At 38.7% G+C, this 23343-nt stretch overlaps 1 protein-coding gene across 1 annotated transcript; it reads left to right on the top strand.

Annotated features, from left to right (window-relative positions):
- Positions 1-1313: 1313 nt before the first annotated feature.
- Positions 1314-19849, top strand: NDUFV2 (NADH:ubiquinone oxidoreductase core subunit V2). Its single transcript, XM_052660442.1, has 8 exons — positions 1314-1432; positions 5485-5550; positions 6946-7008; positions 7091-7207; positions 9499-9667; positions 10931-11040; positions 14503-14579; positions 19695-19849. The coding sequence occupies exons 1-8, from the start codon at positions 1379-1381 to the stop codon at positions 19786-19788; spliced, it is 750 nt and encodes a 249-aa protein (XP_052516402.1). The 5' UTR covers positions 1314-1378; the 3' UTR covers positions 19789-19849.
- Positions 19850-23343: the final 3494 nt, after the last annotated feature.

Below are 23343 nucleotides of genomic sequence, written 5' to 3' on the forward strand. Positions count from 1 at the left end.
AACTATAACAGTTATGTGTATAATAGTGTTAGGTGTATTAGTATTTAGGTAATGTTATATTATTATAAGGTGGCTCAGATGATAAGGAACCTGCCTGCAATTTGGGAGACCCGAGTTCAATCCCTGGTGAGGAAGATCCCCTGGAGAAGGGAATGGCTATCCAGTCCAGTATTCTTGCCTGGAGAGTCCCAGGGACAGAGGAGCCTGGTGGGCTACAGTCCACGTGGTCGCAAAGAGTTGGACATGACTGAGAGACTAACACTATAATAAAACAGCTTGAATCAACACTGAGGCCCAGAATATTTTTCCCTTTTAAAGGGAAATACTGAAGCCAATTTAGAAGACGCAAACCAATATAAAAGATAAGGCAAAGGAATGGGAACCAAGGCATTTGGTGTCTATTCCTAGCTACTGGCTGGCAGCCCTCTGTGACTCGAATTCCCTCATTTGTGAAACATGACTCACAGAGTTGCAAAGGGATATTTTGGAGTTTTAAAGTTAATGAAAGATATATTTTTAGAAAGTCCCTGTTCTGATGTGAAAGTTCAGAAATCATTCACAAGTTTATTACAGCGAAGAAAATGGGCAAAGGAAGGGAGTGGGTGCGAGACACAGGAGCAAAGCAGGCGGCGTGGTAAACCCTCCACTGCAGGAAACGAGCTCGGCACAGAACAGCTGTTACCAAGCACATATTTGCTGGAATTTCCAGAGATGACCAGACAAACAGCAAGAAGGAAGTGGCTTTTTTTCTTTATGGAAAGTTTTATTATGGAAAATTTCTAACACGTACAAAGAACCGAGAATAGCAGGGAGCACTACCACGCAGCCCGGCAGTCGTCACTCAGGGCCGTCCAGCTTGCCTTCCACCTCCCACTCTCCGCGACTCCGGAGCCAAGTCTAGACTATATTATTATCGTATTGTTTCCCTCTAAACACGAAGGCTCGCACCTCAAAGCAGAAGAACAGGAGCAGAGAGCAGGCAGCCCAGTTGCCTTCAGTTCTGCAATGTGTAACACACGAGTGATAGGGGTTACCACGGAGCTTTTTCTAGAAAAGTACAATCAAAAGAGAGACAGCTAAATCCTCTTAAGGCTCCAGGAGAGAAACTCGCCCCATAAGCCCGGATCGGCGGAGCGCTAGGTTCCTGGAAACTACTTTCAACATGTGGAGCCCAAGCACCGCCCGCCGGACCGCTTTCCGGGCGCCAGCAGGCCCCGCCCCGCCTCGGCCCGGAAGTCTCCGCCCACTGGCCCCCGCGGCCCCCGCGCGCCCCCGCTGCCCTGGGCGCGCGGGCTGGACTCGGGGGCGCGCACGCCATGCGTGCCGGCCGCTCGGGACCGCGCCCGGCGAGGCCCGGAGGCCCGCAGTTTGGCCAGCCATGTTTCTCTTCGCGGCGCTACGGGCCCGCGCGGCCGGCCTCGCCGCCCACTGGGTAAGGAGGCGCGAATGAACGCGGACGCCGCCCTCCCCGCCTCTCTCCTTGCCTCCTGTAGCGGCGGGCACGCGGGAGCCAGGGCCCGGGACTGGTCCCGGGCGGCGGCAAGGACACCGCGGCCTTCACCATCTTCGGGGAGGCCGGGGGGCGGCGGAGCGAGGCCTCTCCGGGACGGGAGGCTGGGGGGCGGCGCCAGGATACCCTTGCGTGGCCCGCCGCGGGCGTCCCGCTTCGCGGAGGGACGTCCCGTGGTCCCCCGGTGGCTGTGGGGAGGTTGGCCGAGTAGGGTGTCCCCGCGCCCGAGTCCGTCGGGCCGGACGCCCGTGACCTCCGAGCACGTCTCACTCGGGGAAGGACACTTGAGTCCCCGGGCGAAACGCTCGTTCGTGCTCACTGAGCAGTGCGCGCCCAGAGATGAGGAGGGGCACGGCGTGGCGTCCCCGACTGGGCCTTGGGACGGTGGGGCCGGTTCCCGGGGGAAGGGGCCGACGGGGCTCTGGGCGTGGGGCGAGCCCAGCAGCTTGCACGTGAGTTCCGGTTTCGCCTGGTGGCCTCACCGCACCTTCTCCGGACTTTGGGCCTCTACGCTTGTCCCTGGTGTCCTCGAATATTCCAGTGTGCAGACTTGGTCTCTCAATAAACGCTTGAGGATCCACTCTTACCTGCTGGGCTCCAGGTGACAAAATCGGATAATAATGGTGACAGGGAACAACATTTCGCTACTGCTTTCCGTGTGCCAAACACTGTTAACTCTTTACACTCGAAATCTCATTTATGAGGTTGATACTGTTATTTCCCCCATATTACAGTTAAGCCATGGATTTAGACATCCCCTGTTCTTGTGGAGTTGATGATAGTCTTATGCAGTAGGAACTTGAGGAAGTAAATACCATACACGTAAAGGTTCAGTTGATCCTCCAACAGATTTGTACTTCGCGGGTCCACTTCATAAGCGTATTTTTTTTCTCAACAGTAGATATTAGACTACTGCAGGATCCAGAGTATATGGTGGTCTAGTCACTCAGTCGTGTCCGACTCATTGCAACCCCAGGGACTGTAGCCAGCCAGGCTCCTGTCCACGGGATTCTCCAGGCAAGAATACTGGAATCGGTTGCCATTTCCTTCTCCAGGGGATCTTAATCCCACGGATCAAACCCAGGTCTCCTGCTCTGCAGGCAGATTCTTTACCGACTGGACTGAGCCACCAGGGTATATGGAGAAACCTCATTTGGAATCTGACTGTTAGGTTCGTATATTCTACTACTTAGAAGTTCCACAGAAAGTTTCTTGGTGGTCTAGGGGTTAGGATTCCACTCTTTCACTGCCTGTGGCCCAGGTTCAATCCCTGGTCAGGGAACTGAGACCCCAGCAAGCACTGACTGCCCCATTCCCACCCCTGCCCCCAGCTCCACCAAAAAAAAAAACAACCTCACAAAACCAGTTAGCATACTCCCCTAACCCCCGGTATCCTTCAGGGGTCAACCGTGCAGTGTTAGAGATACTTGTGAATAGAGCATCCAGTTTTGTTTGAAGGTGCTATAATTTTTCCTAGAAGCAATAGGAATAGATTAGGGGTGGGATCAGATGGACTGGGGAGAGGGTATTCTAGGTGGAAAGGACAAAATAAGAAGAACATAATATTAGGAACAGCAAATAGAATTAAGTTCAAAAAATAAAAATCACCCATAGTTTTATCAAACGGGAGATTACCAAAACGTGAACATTTTGACGTCTGCATTGAAAAGATCTTATGGAATTTTTTAAAATTAGATTGTATTGTTCATACTGTTTTTGTAGCCTGTTTTTTCTCATTTTACATTTTGAGCAGCTTTCCTGGTTAGTAAACATTTCTGTCATTTTTAATGCTGCATGATATGCCATTGTGAAGATGTTCTGTAATTTATATAATCAGGCCCTTCTAATCTTTTACAAATATTGGGATATCAGATGACCTAGCAAAAGTCAGGAAATACATGAGTAAAGAGGTTTCACTAATGAAGTTCCTTTCCTAAAAGAGAAACTTTTAAGGGAATCATTTACATTTTCAAAGAAATTGCTTATTTTGTTACAATTGCTGCTTTATTAGCTAGCTGCCAATTTCTTCAGCCACAGGCTTTTTTCAGCTTGTCATTGATTTTAAAATACCCAGAATTTAGTACTGTGTTTAGTGGAAGATACTTGTGTGACTTTGAGCCATAATTTTTAATCTCCTTGAACTTTATTTTTCGTTTCTGTGCAGTAATATCTTACTGAATGATTGCAAGAATTGCCTAAAAATTATGAAATATGGAGCCGAAAGCTACTCAGAATAGATGTATTTCCATCTTTCCTTAAGTAAATTGCCCAGTGTTTTCTCTGTTGTTGACATCACTTTACAACTGATGCTGCCTCATTGCCAAGCCACTAAGGAGTTTCATAGAGGTGAAAGGGTTGTGACATTTTCATGGATTATGTTTTCAGTTTTAGAATTTTCATTTGGTTCTTTTTTTATGGTTTCTATTTCGGTCTTTTCATTCATTGAAGATATTTTTATGTCCTTAAGCACTGTTGTAGTCATTTTGAAATGATTGTTTGGTAATGTCCACTGGTTGTCTTTTTTTCTTGAGAATGAGTTGTTTCCTTTTTTGTTGTGTGTTGAATGATTTTGGATTGTGTCTTGGATATTGTGAATGATGGTCATAGAGGTTATGAATTTTTAAAATTCCTCCAAAGAGTATTTTGTTGTAGTTATTGTTGCAAGTAGGCAATTAACTTGACTCAGACTGCAGTCTGGCTCCCTTGTGGGCAGCAGCTCACATATTGGTTCAGTTCTTGTAGCTAGACTTTTTGGAGTCAGTCACAGAACTGGGGGCTTCTCTCTGGCTTTTTCTTTTCCTGGATTTCCCACTTGCCTATCCCCCTCCTGTGGTGGTGGTGGTTGTTCAGTCGCTAAGTCGTGTCCAACTCTGTGACCCCATGGACTATAGCACCCCAGGCTTCCCTGTCCATGACCATCTCCCAGAGCTTGCTCTAACTCATGTCTTGAGTCGGTGATGCCATTCAACCATCTCATCTTGTCGCCCCCTTCTCCTGCCCTCAATCTTTCCTAGCATCAGGGACTTTTCCAGTGAGTCGGCTCTGCATCACGTGGCTGAAGTATTGGAACTTCAGCTTCAGGATCAGTCCTTTCAGTGAATATTCAGGGTTGATTTTTTTTAGGATTGACTGGTTTGATCTCCTTGCTATCCAAGGGACTCTCAATCGTCTTCTCCAACACTGCAGTTTAAAAGCATCAATTCTCAGCCTACACTGTGGTCCAGCTCTCATATCTGTACATGACTACTGGAAAAACCATAGCTTTGACTGTATAGACCTTTGTTGGCTGTGATGTCTCTGCTTTTTATTATGTTGTCTAGGTTTGTCATACCTTTTCTTCCAAGCATCAAGCGTCTTTTAACTTCATGGCTGCAGTCACTGTCCACAGTGATTTTGAAGCCTGAGACATTAAGACTAGTTTTTCTCTTGGAGTTTTAGCTGCCTATCATGGGATAGACTGGGACTTGCCTTCATGCTGAAAGAAAAAAAAAGAACAAAGAGAGTAATCAAGTGGATTCCTTCCAAAGTAATTGAGTATGGTCAATTATGAGCAGCTTTCTGAACTAATACTTTTATGGCTAGAGTTTCTAAAGTAGTGAAGAATTTAAAAGGGGGTAACGTTCTATACATTTTTACAGAATGAAACATGTTTATGAAGATGCATAGTGAATAAAAATTGGCATCCAATTTGATTCAGACATAAGTGAAACACAGTAAATTAATGGTACATTAGCTCTGCAATTGCATGCAAAAGAACGTAGGAGATTTAGCTTGTGGTTCTGGCTCTTCCACTGACTATTGTGTTACTACTGTAGGCAAGCAAGGTAGAAACCTTACCTTTGAATCTGCATTTCCTTTACCGCTGAGCCATGAGGGAAGTCCAACTTACTTTATAAGTTGCGTCTATTATTTTAAATTACTGATCTTAAAATTTCATAAGGTATTTGATTTACTGAACTTTCTTAAAATTATAGGGAAAACATATAAGGGATCTGCATAAGACAGCTGTTCAGAATGGAGCTGGAGGAGCCTTATTTGTGGTAAGTAATTAAGATTTCAGAATGAAAGGACTTGGAAGTTTGGTTAAATGCAACATCTTAAAGAGCAACATCTTTGGTGTTTGCTGCAGTGGGAGTTTGTGGGAGTTTAAATATAATTGAATTCACTGCATTTCAAGTTAAATTGGTACCAGGGCCACCCTGGGATTAAGACTTTAGATTATTCCTTGGTGAAATAACCGTGAGCCCTAACCTGATTTCTTGTCATACTGTGGATTTTTCAAGATCATTTATGTTGGCTGACTGAAGATTCTGAGGCTGCAAATTGGGGAATCCCAGAATGGCACCAGCGTGAAACTCATGGATTTCAGTAATACAGCCAATACATTGGCTGTTGTCCCTCATGTTTTTGGTTTCCAGGGTTTCACTACAGGTAGAGGTTGATTGGCTGCACAATTCAGAAAGACTAAGATACGTATGCCCTTTCTGTGACAAGGTGCATTTTTCAGAAATCAGTCTAGTGTTTAAGGGCAGTTTAGTGGAGTCGTGTGATAATTCAGTTGATGGTATAGTTTTGGAAAATGAATTATTTAAAGGCTGAATCTTAATAAATGAGTTAGCCATACTGTTAATAAGTAGAGTCCTGCTCTCCATTTTGTTGTCTTTGTCTAAAAATATTTGAGATGATTGTCCAAAGAAACTTTGTTTCCTTTTCCATGTCCTTGAAAAAGCAGAACTTTGTGAGTTAACAAATTAAGGGATTCAGTTCTGTTTCACCATATATACAAAACATTAATTGATGTAAGTTTTAATCTCAGTGTGACTCATTTGATTTCCTGTTGACATGCCATTTCTTGTCAGTGTTTGAAAAGGGCCTGCTCTTATTGGAGAAGAAATAAAGCTTGCTGTTGGCTAGTTTCTGTTATGGAAAACTATTTGTGGGCTAGTTTCTGTTGTGTCGGGAAGAGATGGTGCTTTTGTAGTAGGTAGTGGGTCCCTTTGATAATCTGGTACATTCTTTTGGAAAAATGTACATATTGTCATGCTCAAAATTTTGTGTCTTAATTTCATAAGGCTTCCCAATAATCTGTAATTTTTTGTAATTATACTACGTTAGAAGGTCGTATTCTCTCGTCAAGTTGCATTACACTTTTTTTGTTTTTTTATCCTAAAGCTACTTCTTATAACTTACAAAGGGTGATTTTGAAAATGTCTAAAATTTTTAATTCTGCTAATATTATTTTGGTAATCATACTTATCAGATGTGTAGTTAATAATTAGTTTAGCCATTGCTTTTGAAGCAAGGATAGATTGACATATATCATGTTTGAATCAAAGTGAAGAAATTAAATAATCAGTAGTAGTAAGGTACAAAGTTGTTCACACTTTTCAGGGAATTTTGTTAATTTTGAGAAACGTTTTTTTCCTTTTGTGTAGCACAGAGATACTCCTGAGAATAATCCAGAAACTCCATTTGATTTCACACCAGAAAACTATAAGGTATGACTGAATTAACGTTATAGTTACGGAATATTTAGTATCTTCCAGATATATAAAAACAAGTGCTTTTTCTCTGATACAGAGGATAGAGGCCATTGTGAAAAACTACCCAGAAGGGCATAAGGCAGCAGCTGTGCTTCCTGTTCTGGATTTAGCCCAGAGACAGAATGGATGGCTGCCCATCTCTGCTATGAACAAGGTACTTCATTTTTGTGTTAGTTCAAAAAGAGGAGAGGTTGTGTATAGTAACTTCCTTATGTGGAAATTTCTCTGACGGTCATTAATGTCATAATCCAGGAATTTGAAGTTCTCCTGGATTGGGCAAACTCGGGGAGATAGTAAGGGACAAAGAGGCCTGGTGTGCTGTAGTTCATGGGGTTGCAAAGAGTTGGATACAACTTAGCAACTGAACAACAACAAATCATTTATATATCTCATACCCTAAATTATATTTATGTTTCTGTTGGTTCCCTTAATAATGCTGAAAACTGCAAGGGTGGAGCTTTTTATCCTTGCAAGAAATAGTAAGGGCATTAGAGTCAAAGAGGCTTTTTTTCCGTCTTTGAGAGGAAAAAAAGATCCCAAATATGTATAATTTGCTGTCAAGATATTCTGAAAAGGAATGTACTGTTTAAATACTAGAATTGCAGAGAAAAAGATCTGCTCACAGCTAATGTGAATCTTTCTAATACTTTGCATTTTTGGCCTCAGGCTTTAATTAAAATCCTTATAATACATGGTATTTGTGACATTTGATTATGGCAGCTTGGAATCAACAACCTAGGGCAATCTTTTAAGTGACCCATTTAAATACAGTTCGTATATTCACGCATATTTTAGGATTCATTTTTTTCCTAATAGTGTTTTCATCAGTAATCCAGATTTCAAGTTTATTCATATCCTTTTAATGTAACTACATTTGTATGGTATTATGTTATAGTGTATCATTTATGAGTGTAATACAAAGCCATATATTATTTGATTCTTGTGAGAATCACACGGCTAATAAGCCAGTGTGATTATTATTCCATTGATATAATGGAAAATATATTTTACTTTGAGCTCAGAGATCTGATTTTTCTCTGAACTTGCTCATCTGCGGTGATGATTCTGGACTAGATAGAGCTTTTCCAATTATTATATTATTATTTCTAAGTGGTAGAGCTGGGGCTGACTCATCTCTCATTCTGTGCAGTTTGTACTTGACTGACATCTGCAGAGATTCTGTGCTTCATTCCCCTTGTCACTTTCTCACTGTGACAAGGGGAATGTCTTAGAGTCTTTCTTAGAGTCTAGGAGTGTCTTCAATTTATCTAATGGAATCCTGGATGCAAATTTTAGATAAGAGTTCATTAATCTCTTATTTACTTGGCACTGTACTCTAACAGTGTTGTGGACTCTTGTTGATTTGTTTTGATTATGAAAAATGTTATAAAGCAAGTTTGGTTAGTAATATACTTAGTAAATGGCAACCCACTCCAGTATTCTTGCCTGGAGAATCCCACGGACAGAGGAGCCTGGCAGGCTCGCGCGTCCGTGGGGTTGCAAGAGTCAGACACGACTTAGCGACTAAACCACCATACTTAGTAAACATAAGTGCTTTTTTATTTCAGTAAATTAATGTTTGGGGGCGTTTCTAAATTCCTCGTTATTTTAAAACAGCCAACTTCCTCGGTGATGATTTAGGTGTGTTTCTAATCATAAATAACTTTTTTTTGAAAATTTTATGTTTTTGATAATGGTAACCTTGTTGAAAGTCTTGCTGAATTGTCAAGCTTAGCAGAGCAAAATAAATGAGAAACCAATGTGAAAATGTTTTAAAAATATTGTCCTATTCTATGTAGAATTGGATGTGTATGTACGAGAGGAAGAAATAGCATACAGAGAATAGAATCAAAATTCTTTCCACTTTGAGACTTTTAATGTTACTGCCCTTTCCCCTCCAAGAAAAGCCCAACCTTACAACAAAAACAATATCCAGAGGCCCATGCATTATAGGGAGGTGCACAACAGCAGCTCAGGAGAACTATTTTAGTTAGACACCAGGGCCTTACAATTATCCCATTGATTGGATGCCAGCTTGTGTATTTTGAGAGAGTTCCCCAGGTTCAGAGCTGCAAGCCTAATTTAGTACCACAGAATTAGATTCAGCATAGCTACTTGAATACCACAGGAGTAAGCCCAGGGTTAGATGTCTTTTGAGAATACATTTCCTTTAGAATCCCTGATAAGAAAAAGTTTAATATTTGTCATTTGAAATGCCATTTAACGAATTCTTTTTTCATGTCAAGACCTGGATATATGTGTGATTTTTAAGTGTCAAAATTGAAGGACTTACGCCTCGCAGATATCAAATATAGATGTAGTTTCTGCTTCTGAAGAACTTTTTTGGTTTTTACCAAATTGAAGCAGTATTGAAATTAATGTTTTTTATGACATATCTAAAGCTCAATTAATAAACATTGTAACCGTATTATTAAAATATTTTAGGTTGCAGAAATTTTACAAGTACCTCCAATGAGAGTGTATGAAGTAGCAACTTTTTATACAATGTATAATCGAAAGCCTGTTGGAAAGTATCACATTCAAGTCTGCACTACCACACCTTGCATGCTCCGAAACTCCGACAGCATACTGGAAGCCATTCAGAAAAAACTTGGTATGGGGCACAGTATATTTATAGTGTTTATAAAAAATAGATTTGTCTTTTGAAATGTGACCTCTTTCTACCTAAATTTTCCAACTTTTACTATCATATTGGATCTGTACTTGATGCGTAAATTTTTGTCTTACTGTGTTTGCCCACCATTATTTCTTCTGTATTCTTTCGTTCTCATTCTCAAAGCTGAGTTTTCATGTTTTCTTTCCTTATCATTGAGTATGTTTTAAAAGCTTCTTAAAATTTTAAAGTGTTCGTTGCTTAGAAAAGTAAGTTTCACTCATTGTGTGATAGCATGTGGCATATGAAGTGACTGTATTATCCTCATTCTTCCAAACAAGACTTGGAACAAGTGAGATTTGGAAAAGGAAGAATGCTTCAGGAAGGGAAGTGTGGAAGAAGATGTTACTACAGGGGCAAACTGCCATTGTCACATTTATCAGTATACATACCAAATGAAGTAAAAGGAGGTGTCTCTGAATCTTGTTGTTACTGAATATAAAGTACTTGCATGTTGTAAAAATAGCTGGACAGTATTAAAGTATATGAAACAGAGGCTGAAGTCTGCTTGAAATTGCATCCCCCTACCTCTGAGGTACAAATTTGTGATGACAGTTGGGTATATCAGTTTTAGAGTTAATGTTGTTTTAATTATTTTCATTGTTGAATACATACTTGTAATATGTCTGTTTGCTTTTTTGCACTTGATTTTGACTATGATAATATGTATGTCTGCCTCATTTTTCTATATAAGTTAAATTATGCTGCAGTTACTTTCACGTATGCATCTCTTTGCATACTTGTCCAAGTACACGAACGTGGTTTCCAAGACGTAGAATTGCTGGGTCAGATTTTATCAAAATGCCTTCCCTAAAGATTTGAGAGTACTTACTATCCTCACATTCTTAATGATCTTTGACATTAACTGTTTTCTGAGTCTTCTCCAGTCTGATTGTATAGCTATAATACAATAGTACGTTAATTATCAATGATCAAAATTTATATGGTCTGATACACTGTTACGTAACAACAAACACTGGAGATGAGGCCCTTGAAATTTGACTGTTTGAAAAGGAACAGGTCCACTTAAGAAATCCTTGAATGTTCTATAATAATTATACAGAGTTTCTTTAATTTAAGAAGTTCAGTGCTCTTAAATACTTTTTACATGCCTCTGTAATGGGTTGGTTTTGTTTTGTTTCCTTAAACTATGTTGCAATTAAAATATTATCTGATCCTTACAGTGTTTATTTACACTTTCAGGAATAAAGGTTGGAGAGACTACACCTGACAAACTTTTCACTCTTATAGAAGTCGAATGTTTAGGGGCCTGTGTAAATGCACCAATGGTTCAAATAAATGACAACTACTATGTGAGTATTTACTTAATGTAAATTAAACTTGTATGACATTATATTTAAAATACTTGATTTCCTGTTGGTATAAATATCTAGAAGGTTTTTTTTGTGGTTTCAAAGTTTATTAAAAATCAAATAATTATGAATAAAAATGTCAGTTTTAGCTTCCACATTATTGTCCACAAGAACATTTTTCAAAAATTGTCATCCAAAAAAAAGTTATCATCATTAAACATTTTTGCATTTAACTCCAGGATACATTTAAAAAACTTTTAAATAACAAAAACTTAAATACAAAAAATAAACACCACAGCTTAATAGATAACATTTTGCCACACGTGCTTCAGGTATTATAATTTTTATCATTGTTATTATACATGTACTGTGCTTGACCCCATGGACTATAGCCCTCCAGGCTCCTCTGTCCATGGGATTCTCCAGGCAAGAATACTGGAGTGGGTTGCCATTACATAGAAATAAGCTGTATCTGAGGGTTAACTTCTCCTACCCCTATTCAAAATCCTGTTCCTTTCCTTTCATTCCCAGAGATAACCACTATCATAAATTTAGTGTGTATTCTTCCTGTATGTGTTTTTTAAACTTCCAAAATATATGTATCCAGGCATGCTAATCATACTGTGTTGTGTGTTTTAAAAATTTTACAGAGATGGTATCATACCTTTCTCTAAAAATTGCTTTAGCTGGATCTGACAAGTTTTGATAAGTAATATTTTTATCATTTAGTTCTAAATATTTTTAAATTTTGCAATTTTATTTCTTTGACCTTTTTTTTTAGAAGTGTTAATATCCGGGTGTGTGGCATTTTCTAGTTACCTTTTTTAATTGCTTCCTACCCTAATTATATAGTGGTTTTCATTCATAATATCTTGTTAGCTCATAACTCTTAGAAGTTTCTTTATGGAAATTCTTTTAGGCCCGTGTTGAAGGTAGATTATTCCAGAAGTTGATGTTGCTTCTCTCTTGCCCTTGGAAATACTACTGGCCCAAAAGAAATCCCTTCTCCTTATATCCTCCCTCTTCTTCCCCTGAAGTGTAAGGTTCCAGACTAGCAGGGTGTTTTGAGGGGCAGTTTTAATTTCTGGTTTCCTTTATGTTGAGAATATACCCTTTGGGTGTCTCCACTTTGTGTGGTTTGTATGCCCTCCTGTGCCTGCGACTTTGTCCCTTGCCCCTGTAGGTTGTGACATCCTGAAGCCAAGTTTGTTTGGTGTTCCACGTCTCCCTAAGTTTTCATTGAGTTTTGGACCTCTGAGTATTTTTTCCTTGTCAATGTCTTAATAAAATTTTAAAGTTTTTGTTTTTTATTTTATTCAGCATTTATAGTTGTTAACAGCAGGACATTCAGTCAGGATAGCTGGCCTGCCATGCCTGAAATGGAAATCTATGATTTTATTTTAAATGAAGATGAAATTGGACTTCTTTGGCATTTTATGTTTCTAGGATGCTTCTATTACCTATAGGGATTTTCTTCATTTTAATGACGGTGATTCAAATTTCTTACCCCCTCTCTTTCTCATATGTAAAAAAAATACCTTTTAACAATATGACAATAACTTTCCCTCTCCTACATTTCTGCCATTTACTCATAATCAGGAGGATCTTAATTTAAGCAGGAATTAGACAGTCAAGGCTTTGTATGAAGCACTGTAAGTTTAAATATAGTAGACTATGGGTTTATGCAAGAGCTTTTTTCAGTCATTCCTGGTATGATCTTTGGTAAGGCAGTTAACTTTTATGGATCTCAGTTGACTGGTGGATAAAATGACATGGTCACATAAACTTTGAATGGCTACCAATTAGGGGAAAACTATAAAACACATTTTGAGGATGGTTGGGTAGATTTGAATATGGTCTTGACATTTGATTTTATTAAGGAATTATTGTTAATTGGGTGTGATAATGGTATTGTTTTATTTAAGAACATTTAAAAATATTCTGGGCATTCCATGGTGGTCCAGTGGTTAAAGCTCCACATTTTCAGTGCTGTGGCCCACATACAATCCCTGGTCAGGGAACTAGGATCCCACAAGTCATGTGGCATGGCCAAAAAAAAAAAGTTCTTAGGAGATGCCTGCTGTGGTTATTAAGGTGAAGTGTCATGATGTCTGTAGCTTGCTTTTAAATGGTACAGTACAAACACAAAACCAGAAGGCATGTTGTACATAATTCATACATGACAAGAAATATGATTATTCATGTGGGCCTCCCTCATGACTCAGCTGGTAAAGAATCTGCCTGTAATGCAGGAGACCTGGGTTCGATCCCTGGGTTGGAAGATCCCCTGGAGAAGGGAAAGGCTACCTACCCCAGTATTCCGGCCTGGAGAATTCCATGGACTGTACAGTCCATGGGGTCTCAAAGAGTCGGACACAAATGGGAGACTTTCATTCATGATTATTCATGTATACTTTGAAATTTTCATAATAAAGAGTTGTGGGGGATAAAAATCACTAAATGAGTTTAAAGATTCCTTACAGTTTTGAAGTTCTGAGCATCTTTTGAACTCTAAGCAGTTTTTATTTCCATAAATGTTTATCATCATCTGTTAAAGGGCTTCTGTATGGCAAGGCACTAAAGACACTGTATGGAAGCATGATTCTCTATTCTAGTACCAGAGGCCTCAAAAGATCTTAAGGACTTAATAATTTTGAGGGGTAGAGGGGATATAACGTAGTTTAGGCATTTTCCTCTTAGTTTAATTTTGCCCCGTTCTGTTTTGACTAAACATATTGCGTAGCCAGGGTCAAGAGTGTGTCTGTGTGTTTTAATTGTATTTATTATTTTAAATAACAGAACCCTTTCTTGAGGTCAGAATTTTACACAGGTGTACAGTGTACAACATACAAAGTTGGTCTGGTTGAAATAGGGATTGGAGGGTCAGAATTTTTAAAATAAATGTCTCCAAAATTACTTTTTTGGAAAATTAAGTCAAGTTTGAAACAGGTTGAATTTCACCTGTGAAATCAAGAAGATATCACTAGTGTATTAGGTCTTTGGCTTAGTGATAGATACTAGGCATGTACTGTTTATGACTGCCAGTGTATCTCACCGATTCCTCAGGGATATAGCATTTGTTGAGCATGTGCATGCCCGTGTTCTATTTTATGTATTTTTGCTTTTAAACCTCAAAACATTCTGAAGTCAGTTGAGAAATGAAGAAACAAATTTGGGGAGGCTGAGTAATTTCTCTAAGACTGCTGGCTAGTAAGTGCTGGAACTTGAGCTCAAATGCAGAACTGTCTCCCTCAGAGCACGGTCTTGCTGCCCCTTCAGCTGCAGTTCCTACTGCGATTGCATTTGGCAGGACAGGCTATGTCTAGGAATTACTCAGGTGTGCTGCCTTGGTAAGTAACTCGTGAGGTGGGACAGACAATAATAAACTGATACTAGGGATTCACACTGATTTTAGTAGTAGGATGTAATTTTAATATGACTGCCTTACATTTTTTTTCCTAGGAGGATCTGACACCTAAAGATATTGAAGAAATTATTGATGAACTGAAGGCTGGCAAAATCCCAAAACCTGGGCCAAGGTATTTTTTTTTTTTTTTCTTCAATAAATTTTAATGGCTTAACCTAAGTTAGTGTTTCATGTAAACTTAAAAAATTTTATACCATAAGTCTTTGGGAGTTTTCAGGAGCCTTGAATGCTGTCTAAACCAACTTGTCATTTAAAGAAATGATTTTTTTACCCTCTCTAAAACCCTGTCAGATAATCATCTGGATATTTATAAGGAAGGCAGATTTACTACAGATAGAAACCTCTTTCATTGTTTAAAAGTTCATGCTGCCAGAATTTGACTCAATGTCTGTCTTCCTCTTTTCCCCGTAGAGGTCCCAAGATTCTCTCCTTTGAACGAACACAAGATAATTTTTAGACCTCTTCCAAATGACAGCTCTTTAGTTACTCGAAACAGCTATATCATCTTCCTCATATCTTTTCTCAGAATTAATAGCCACAGTTGTTTCATTGTTTTTCCTTACATGGCATAGTTTTGGTCTCCCTCCTTTCTATGTCTTCTATTTGGCTGATGACTTTAATGTGATACTTGGCCTAATCACAGTATTTGAGATACGTACTCAGCGTGTAGAGCACTGTGGGACTGTCATCTTTATTCCAGACCTCATACTTACAATAATGCAGCCTAATTACATCAGTTCTTACCTCACATCATTATACCATTACATTGTGCTTACAATCAGTTAGAATACCTAGATCTTTTTCAACTTAAACACTGTTTATCCAGGTTGTGTCATTCTAATTATTCCTTTCTGTTTTCACCCTGAACTTTTGCTTCCAAACAAACTCCTATTCCTTTACTAAGTGTTCACATTACTTAAAATTCTCTCTTAATACTAGCAGTGTTTGCATAGTTTAATAGTCATATTCCCTTTGTATTTTTTTCTGCTTATGTCATAAAATTTTCCTTGTCTCAACATATTTGTAGGTTTTAAAGGCCATATAGTATTCTGATATATTGAGGGAACTATGATGTGACCTTTATGACACTGTATTAAAATACATTTTCCTTCTTTTTGTTGTAAACAACAATTCTCTGAGGTTGAATTACTAGGTCAAGAGGCTATGCATGGTTTTGTGGTCTGCTGGAAGTACTCCCTCAGTGTTCTGGCTGACTACTGACCCTACCTAATAAGAAAAAGGGACTTCCCTTGTGGCCCAGATGGTAAAGAATCTGCCTGCAGTGCAGAAGAACCGGGTTTGATCCCTAGGCGGGAGGATCCCCTGGAGAAGAAAACGGCAACTCAACTCCAGTATTCTTGCCTGGAGAATCCCATGACAGAGGATCCTGGTGGGCTGTAGTTCATGGGGTCGCAAAGAATTGGACATGACTAAACAACTAACTGAGAAAAAGAGGTCAGTTCAGGATAACTTAAGTTTAGCAAAGGCAAGCAGGCCCCTAAAAAACACACTCTTCTTTCAACACTTGAAATGAATTTACTTAAAAGAGGCTTGGCATTCTCTTCCTAGTTCCTGGCTTTCTTGGGCTACACTGAAAATATTTTGAGGAATAAAACATTTCCACTTTGAAGAATCAGTCTCCATTATGGAGGCTACTGAAGTGAAACCTTTTGTCATGTCACATTACAGTATTTCTCTTGCTTTGTCTACTTTATTGCATTCCCTCAGCATTCGTTTCACAAATATTTCTGGATACGTGCTGTGTGCCAGTCACTATCTTAGGTTGTCTGTACAAATTATGAACAAGGTAAAGTTGTCATATATTTTATATTCTAGTGATGGAGACAAGTGGTGTAAAGTGAAAAGTGAAAATTTAGTTGCTCATTCGTGTCCGACTCTTTGCGACCCCATGGACTGTAGTCCACCAGGCTCTTCTGTCCAAAGGATTCTCTGGGCAAGAATACTGGAGTGGGTTGCCATTGCCTTCTCCAGGGGATCTCCCCGACCCAGGGATTGAATCCGGGAGTCCCACATTGTAGGCAGACGCTTTACCGTCTGAGCCACCAGGGAAGTCCTTTAATTGGTGTAATATCTGAGTGATAAATGCTGGGAGAATGATTGGAGGTAAATTTAGTCAGGGGAGGCCTTTCTGAGGTAAGTTAATGACCTGAATAAGCCCAAAGTAGTCATGTAAAAATCTGGAGGAACAGTGTTCTAGAGGGGAAAGATGTGTTAAGGTCCTGGAGGAAAGGTAAGATGACGTTATGGTTGAAGTGAGGTGATGAGGGAGGAAAAGGGTGGAAGAGGTCAGAGAGGTAGAGACCCAGGTAAGCAATTTGGGTTGAATCCTCAGTATAAAAAACTGTTGAGTGTTTTCAGTAGGGGATGATAGGTGTGATCTTCTTAAAAATATCATCCTAGTTGCTGTGTAAAGAATAGTTTAAAATTTAATGGCTGTTGTGGGACAGGAATTATGAATGCTTTCTAACTTTTTAGTATGAGTACCTCTGATTGCTTTAACTAAAGAAGATTCGAGGTAGGGCACATTTGGGGAAGAAAAAGTCACTCCGTTTTGGATGTGCTACTTAGCATGTTTGAGATGCTTAAACATTCATGGTAGAATGGCTAAAAGGTAGATACAAGCTTGGAATTTAGGAAATACATTAGGGCTGGAAATACACATTGGGGATTTGTTAGTTATTGTATTAATAGATGGCATTTAAAGTTCTAAGTCTGGATGAGATTGTGTGTGTTAGTTGTTCAGTTGTGTCCAACTCTTTGCGACCCCAGGGACTGTAGCCCACCAGAATCCTCTGTCCAGGATTGAACCTGGGTCTCCTGGACTGTAGGCAGATTCTTTATAGTCTGAGCCACCAGGGAAGCCCCTGGATGAGATTACCAGGGGTAAAATTAGTTTGTTTTTAATCCAGGGGGTACTGTAACATTGTATTTGAACATTAATAAATAGGAACTAAGTAGCACAGTTAAGCATTTTCACCATCTAATAATAGGGATGTTGCTTATCAGTAATTTTAAATAGTTATTCAGTGGGAGTTTTTGACATTGTTCCAGATTTGAGCCAAAGACTTTAGAATTACTGGTTTCTCAATCTATTTTTACTTCCTTCTTATCACCTCTTATTTAAAAAGTTGAGATAGGGAATTCCCTGGCTGTCCAATGGTTAGGACTCTGCACTTCCACTGCAGGGACACGGTGGGTGGGAACTAAGATTGCACAGGCCACGTGGTGCAGCCAAAAATTTTTTAAGTGAATAAAATGGCAGTAACCAAAATACAGCTATAGTTATTCTTTAAATTATCCTAATCTGGCTACTTCTTACTAGTATTTTTATAATAAAGTGCTCTGCCTTTAATATTTGACAGAGGTGCTAGTTGTGAAACTGGTTCTGTGGTAACTGACTTGAGCCCTGCTATCACGTATACTCTAGACAGAACTGGTAAAGATGACTGTCTCTGTGGTTCAGAACTGCTTTTATTTTGGTAAATGATGGCTAGAAAGAAAATGCTAAACTGATGGTAATACAATATTCTTTCTTTTGACATTTATAAATATTTGTGTGCTAGGGATTGTTTTTAAAGTATTGAACATAACCTCTAACCCTGCTTTCAACTTATTGATGAATAGAGGTTGTTTTTTAGTATGGATTATCTGAAACTAATTTTAAATCCAACTTGAATTCTTCATATTTAGTTTTAAAAAGATATTTTAAATTTTACAGAATTCTTTGGGGGTACAGAAAACATCTTCCCACAAGAAGGAACATAGTAAGGAAAAGAAAGAGAGGTCCTTCAAAATTAATTAATTTTATTGTTTTACTGGTAGTCAAGAGCAGCAAGTGTGCCTGCTCAGTTGTGGCTGACTCTTTGCGACCCCATAGACTGTAGCCCACCAGATTCCTCTTCTGTCCATGGAATTCTCCAGGCAAGAATACTAGAGTGGGTTGCTACCAGTTAACATTAAAAAAAAAAAAAAATTACAAAGCGAAATACTGTTTTTATAGCATTTTGCCACTTACCCTACAACTTTAATTTTAGGCTCTAACAGATAGTGTAGTGACTGCTTTTGTATTTGGTTTTCATAGTAAACCTATAATGCAGATATATTAACTGATTTCTGACTTTGTAGGTATTATTATACTAATTACTTGCATTATGTAATATAATATCTTGAAAGAGCTTATAAATGATTATGTGGTGTCATTTTCCTGTCCCCTCAACAAATGATTTTCTAGGGCTCTAAAAATAGACTTGTAAGATTGATGACAGAATGTGAAGGGCAAAGCCAGAGGGAATAAAAAGATTTAATTGAGTAAGTTCTTCAGCTGAAATGTATGGCAGGAACAAGGTAAATGAACAAAGCCAGGGAATAGGAGGGTGAAACAGGAGTAGGTGCTGAGCGAGGCTCTAGCAGCAGAGGTCAGACAGGACAGAGGTTGAGCCTAAAGATCACCTGGGAAAGTATGTGTAGGGGTGAAAAGAGGACAGGTTCGTCTACCTCTTGCTGCCTCTCTTCATAGAACTGTAGGAGGATCTGTTCATGTTTTCTTTGTGGCTATGGTAGCCACCCTGATCTAGAGCCTGCTGTTGAAAAATACTAATAATTTAACCTTTAAAAACATCAATACAAATTAATTTCATCTTCACTGCTTCTAAGGGACATCCTCCCAAACCCTCAAATCTCTCAAAGAACTCAGTTTCTGTTTGTTTCCAAATATAGTATATTAAGTATGTATTCCCTGTGACACTGGATCTCAAGTCAAAATAAAATTCAAATATAAAAAGAATAAATGTAGTGCTCTAGTTTATTAAAACATGATTTTTAAAAACGTCCTCTGGGGTTGAGTTCTTAGCTCTCATCTCCGGGCAGACGCTGACTCACCCCAGACTTGGTTTGTGTGTCTATAAAACACTCTGGCCAGTGTCCCTTGTCTCTTGGCACTGTAAAGATTTAATGAGCCACTGATAGATACATGTTCACTGATGAGTGAGAACTAGTATTAGTATTATTTTTATATTTTTCATATTTCATATTTTTATACATCAGTTTTCATATTTAGGAAGTGCAAATGTTGCAGCAGTTGTGATATTTGGATTAAATAGGCCATGCTAGTTCTTGGGAGAGAAACAGTTTCTTATCTGGGCTGTTGTGAGGTAACAATTGTAAATGGTAATCATTAGCAGTCAGCTTAATGTTACTTTTCTTTCAGGAGTGGACGCTTCTCCTGTGAGCCAGCTGGAGGTCTTACCTCTTTGACTGAACCACCAAAAGGACCTGGGTTTGGTGTGCAAGCAGGCCTTTAATTTATATTCGCTGTAAATATGTCAGTGGAGAAATAAAATATGAATCTCCTATCTACTTAAACTTTTTATATTACTTGTTCATTTCCATCTAGGTACACCTTGCTTGTAACCTAGCAACTTACAGCTGTTAAGTATCATGTCAGAATTTCAGAGCACCATTTTCAACTGCCTGTTCACTTTTATCAATATTAGGGTACTGTGAAATAAAAATTCTGTCAAATTTCAAGTATATTTTGCTCTCCCATCTTTAGCCATAGGCAAATCTTAATATGATCTCTCTATAAACCTTATTTGTTAGTATTTTCTTTAAACATTTTTGTATTTGTGGCACAAAGTTGTTACTGTAATTTCAACTGGTAAGTGATATGTCAAGCAGACTAGGTGTAACAAGGATAAGGTAGTTGTCTTTAGATGTACGGTTTATTATTTTTAAAGAGGGAAGGTACAAAACACTTTGACATTATTCTTCACTCTTCTGACACTGCAGGTACACAAAAACTAACTAGGGGAAGAAACTGGAAATATAACTTGAGTTTGAAAGTTCAGTGGGAATGGGAAATATGCTCCTCAGTTGAATGCATATTACAAGTTTAGAAACTGAATGCATACTACAACTTAGAAGAATAAAACCCTTTGTGTATATCATCCAGTTCAGGAAACTAGCTATGAGTTTTGCAAGTTTGAATAAAAAATTAATAGCCAGCTTGCCAGCTTTAATTCAGGGGTAGATCTAAATAATACAACTGTTTCAGGATTTCTCAAAGTCACTGGTTGGCCTTAGTCTTATGACAGACTAGTATATGATGCTTAAAAATATGAACAAACATTTTACTTTTTGATACTGCCTTTACGAATTTTCATTTTTCACCTAAGAAGGTAACAGCAAAAGTAATTTTTCAAGAGGCACAAAAAAAACAGTGAAAATGCTCCCTTCTGCCCCAGAACCCTCAGACCTTCCCACAGGCAATGGAATGCTTTTATTATTTTTTTTATCTTTTTTTTAAAAAATAGTCTTCTCTTTGTTAGCTGTTAGGGTTTTATTTGAAATTATGAAAAAATACATAAGAAAAAATTATGAAAATTTAAATAACTTTAAATTCCTTTAAAATTACTATTGTAAAAAATGTCTTATATTCTTTACTTTTTTTTTTTCCCCAAGTAGATGAACAGTTAGGAATGGAAGGTTTCAGATACTAGTTGAAAAAACAAGTTATGTATTAAAGATATTGGTTATTATGTTCTATTTTAGAAGCAGAAAATTTGTTTTAGGTCTTTATAGGCATACTGTTACACCATTATCAAAAAATACTTTTAGATCATCACTTACATTGTGCTACAGTAGTATGTATTAGGATTTTGAGTTGAATCTTAATTTTTTTTGCCCTTTTTTTTTGAAAATTGTACCAATTTTTTACACAAGAGCACTGGTTTTTAATAATTACAGATAGGCTTTTAAAAACATCTGGCAGGTAAAATTTCATTACAGTAATCCAAGATGGTTCCAAAGATATCTGAACACGCTTGATTCAAAACTCCTTGCCAGTTTTTTGTTGCTAGAGATGACAGCTATAGCCTAGCCTGATTCTCAAACCAATGAAGAGAAGCTGGTGGTGTTGATGTGTCTAACACCACTTGCTCCCTCTTTTCCTCTTCTCATTTCCTAGCTCTATGCTGTTTTTTTCAAAAAGAGATACTTAGGGAGGAAATGTTCATATTACAAAAATAGAGCAACAAATAATTCAACTTGTCATTCTTCCTACTGGGCAAAAATTCTTGTGCCTGGCTTTTTTGGTGGTTTTTGGAGTGGCTACTGAATGTTGCTAGGGAAGGCTACCAGTTCCTCAGAAGTACTTGCTATAACTGGACAGAGCAACTGTCCTATTATATCCTATAGCAAGTGACAATCATACGGGTATTCACCACCCAAGTATTACATCTGTAAAGACTGTCAATATGGTAAGCCATGACTGAGATTTTATTAATTCACCTTCCTGAAATATGGCAGGATTTTCTGAATGATCTAACTGGACTTCATGTAGAAAACATAACAGTAGTTGATTCTAACGGTAAGAAGTTGGAAAGAGTAAATTTTGCAGATGGCTTCTATTTCACATACCACATATGCACGTTTTAAGTGTCTGGTAGTAATCCTAAATAAATGTGATAAAACTTAACCTTGGCTAAGAGTGATGTTTGTTGCTTGGGATCCTTGACCTGGTGCTATTAAAAAAACATTTTGCCCACTTGCTGAAGAGATTTGAGCTAATGAAAGACGGCTCTATAGTGAAGAGCCTTAGCTACATAGTCAACTAGCTCCAGCTTCTTTTCAGGCCTCTATCCTATTATATCTATAATAAGAATTGCCTTCTTGATTTGTACTTCTAGTTTCACATTAAAAAGGAAAATTAGCTCCTCTTCCCTTCGTAAGTTTCATTTGAACCTTTCCAATAACAAATTGGCTGATTTATAATGTGTCACATATAATCTTAATAGTTTAAAATTTTTTGCAACTTGTAGAAATTTTACAAACTTCTACAATGAACTTTGTACAGATAGTGTCCTTATTCAGTAGTAGTCAGTACAATGCCTTGGATCATAACTACCCACGTAATCTGATTTTTAAGTAACAAGGCTGTGCATGTAGTTATTGCCATAAATTATGGTTAACTGATTTCAGCAAATTCAAGATTTGCTTTCAATTTTTAACTGAGGCTTGTACTGCTGTAGAAATAGTTATTGCTATTGTTACAGCGAGTTAAATGAGAACCAACTCAACCACTTGAGAAGTCAGACGAGTTGGTTATAAATTTTTAGTATTTGTTACTTCATGCCATAAATATCCAACTTAAATGTAACAGTGTTCCACTTCTAGCCACAAGGTGCAGTCTTACTACTCATTTTGAACCTGATGTATTTAAAGATGGGAGAAATGTAGGAAAGGAAAAAACTGATCTTTAATGCAAGCTTATGTTTTATATAGTTAAATGCTGGGATGTAGCTTTCTCTGTCGTCTGAAATAGCTCATCTGCTGATTAATGACAAACTCGTAACTTAAGTAAGTCACAAACCCATGCTGTAGTTGAGAGGCCACAACGATGAGGGCTCTCTGATGGTTAGATAAAGGCATGCACAAACTGTCGCGGATTAACCTCCTTGTAAATAAAAAGTCACCAGAAGCAACTCAGAATAAAATGGTTTCCCTCCGATTATGTAATCCCCTCGGTGGTTAAATAAGGGCAAGTACAGACTGTCGCGGATTAACCTCCAGAGGAAGTCAGACTGCCAGCAGCGGGGCTGCCGAGGCGGTGACTTTTCCTTTGCGCAGTCCTCCAGCTGGCAGTGCCCCGAGCGGTTGGGGGAAAATGTACCGAAATTTGTCTAAAAAGGTTATCCGAACGTGTGACTGGGGGAGGGCGTACTGCACAGTGCGTGCGGACCTGGGGGCAGGTGCACGTGGATGTGCTTTCGGGACGGGCCCAGGCCCACCTGGCGCAGGTGAGGGCGCGTCGCGGCCCCGCGGGTCCCCGGGCTCCCGCAGGTGCGGCCGGCCGGCGC

Source organism: Budorcas taxicolor, chromosome 22 (assembly GCF_023091745.1).
Source record: "Budorcas taxicolor isolate Tak-1 chromosome 22, Takin1.1, whole genome shotgun sequence".
NCBI classification, from domain to species: Eukaryota; Metazoa; Chordata; class Mammalia; order Artiodactyla; family Bovidae; genus Budorcas; species Budorcas taxicolor.

Bases quoted from the DNA above. Each gene is read 5' to 3' on its own strand.
- NDUFV2 (XM_052660442.1), top strand. From the start codon at position 1,379: ATGTTTCTCTTCGCGGCGCTACGGGCCCGCGCGGCCGGCCTCGCCGCC. The intron at 5,551-6,945 runs GTAAGTAATTAA...CCTTTTGTGTAG, and splicing joins CTGGAGGAGCCTTATTTGTG to CACAGAGATACTCCTGAGAA. The intron at 9,668-10,930 runs GTATGGGGCACA...TTACACTTTCAG, and splicing joins AGCCATTCAGAAAAAACTTG to GAATAAAGGTTGGAGAGACT.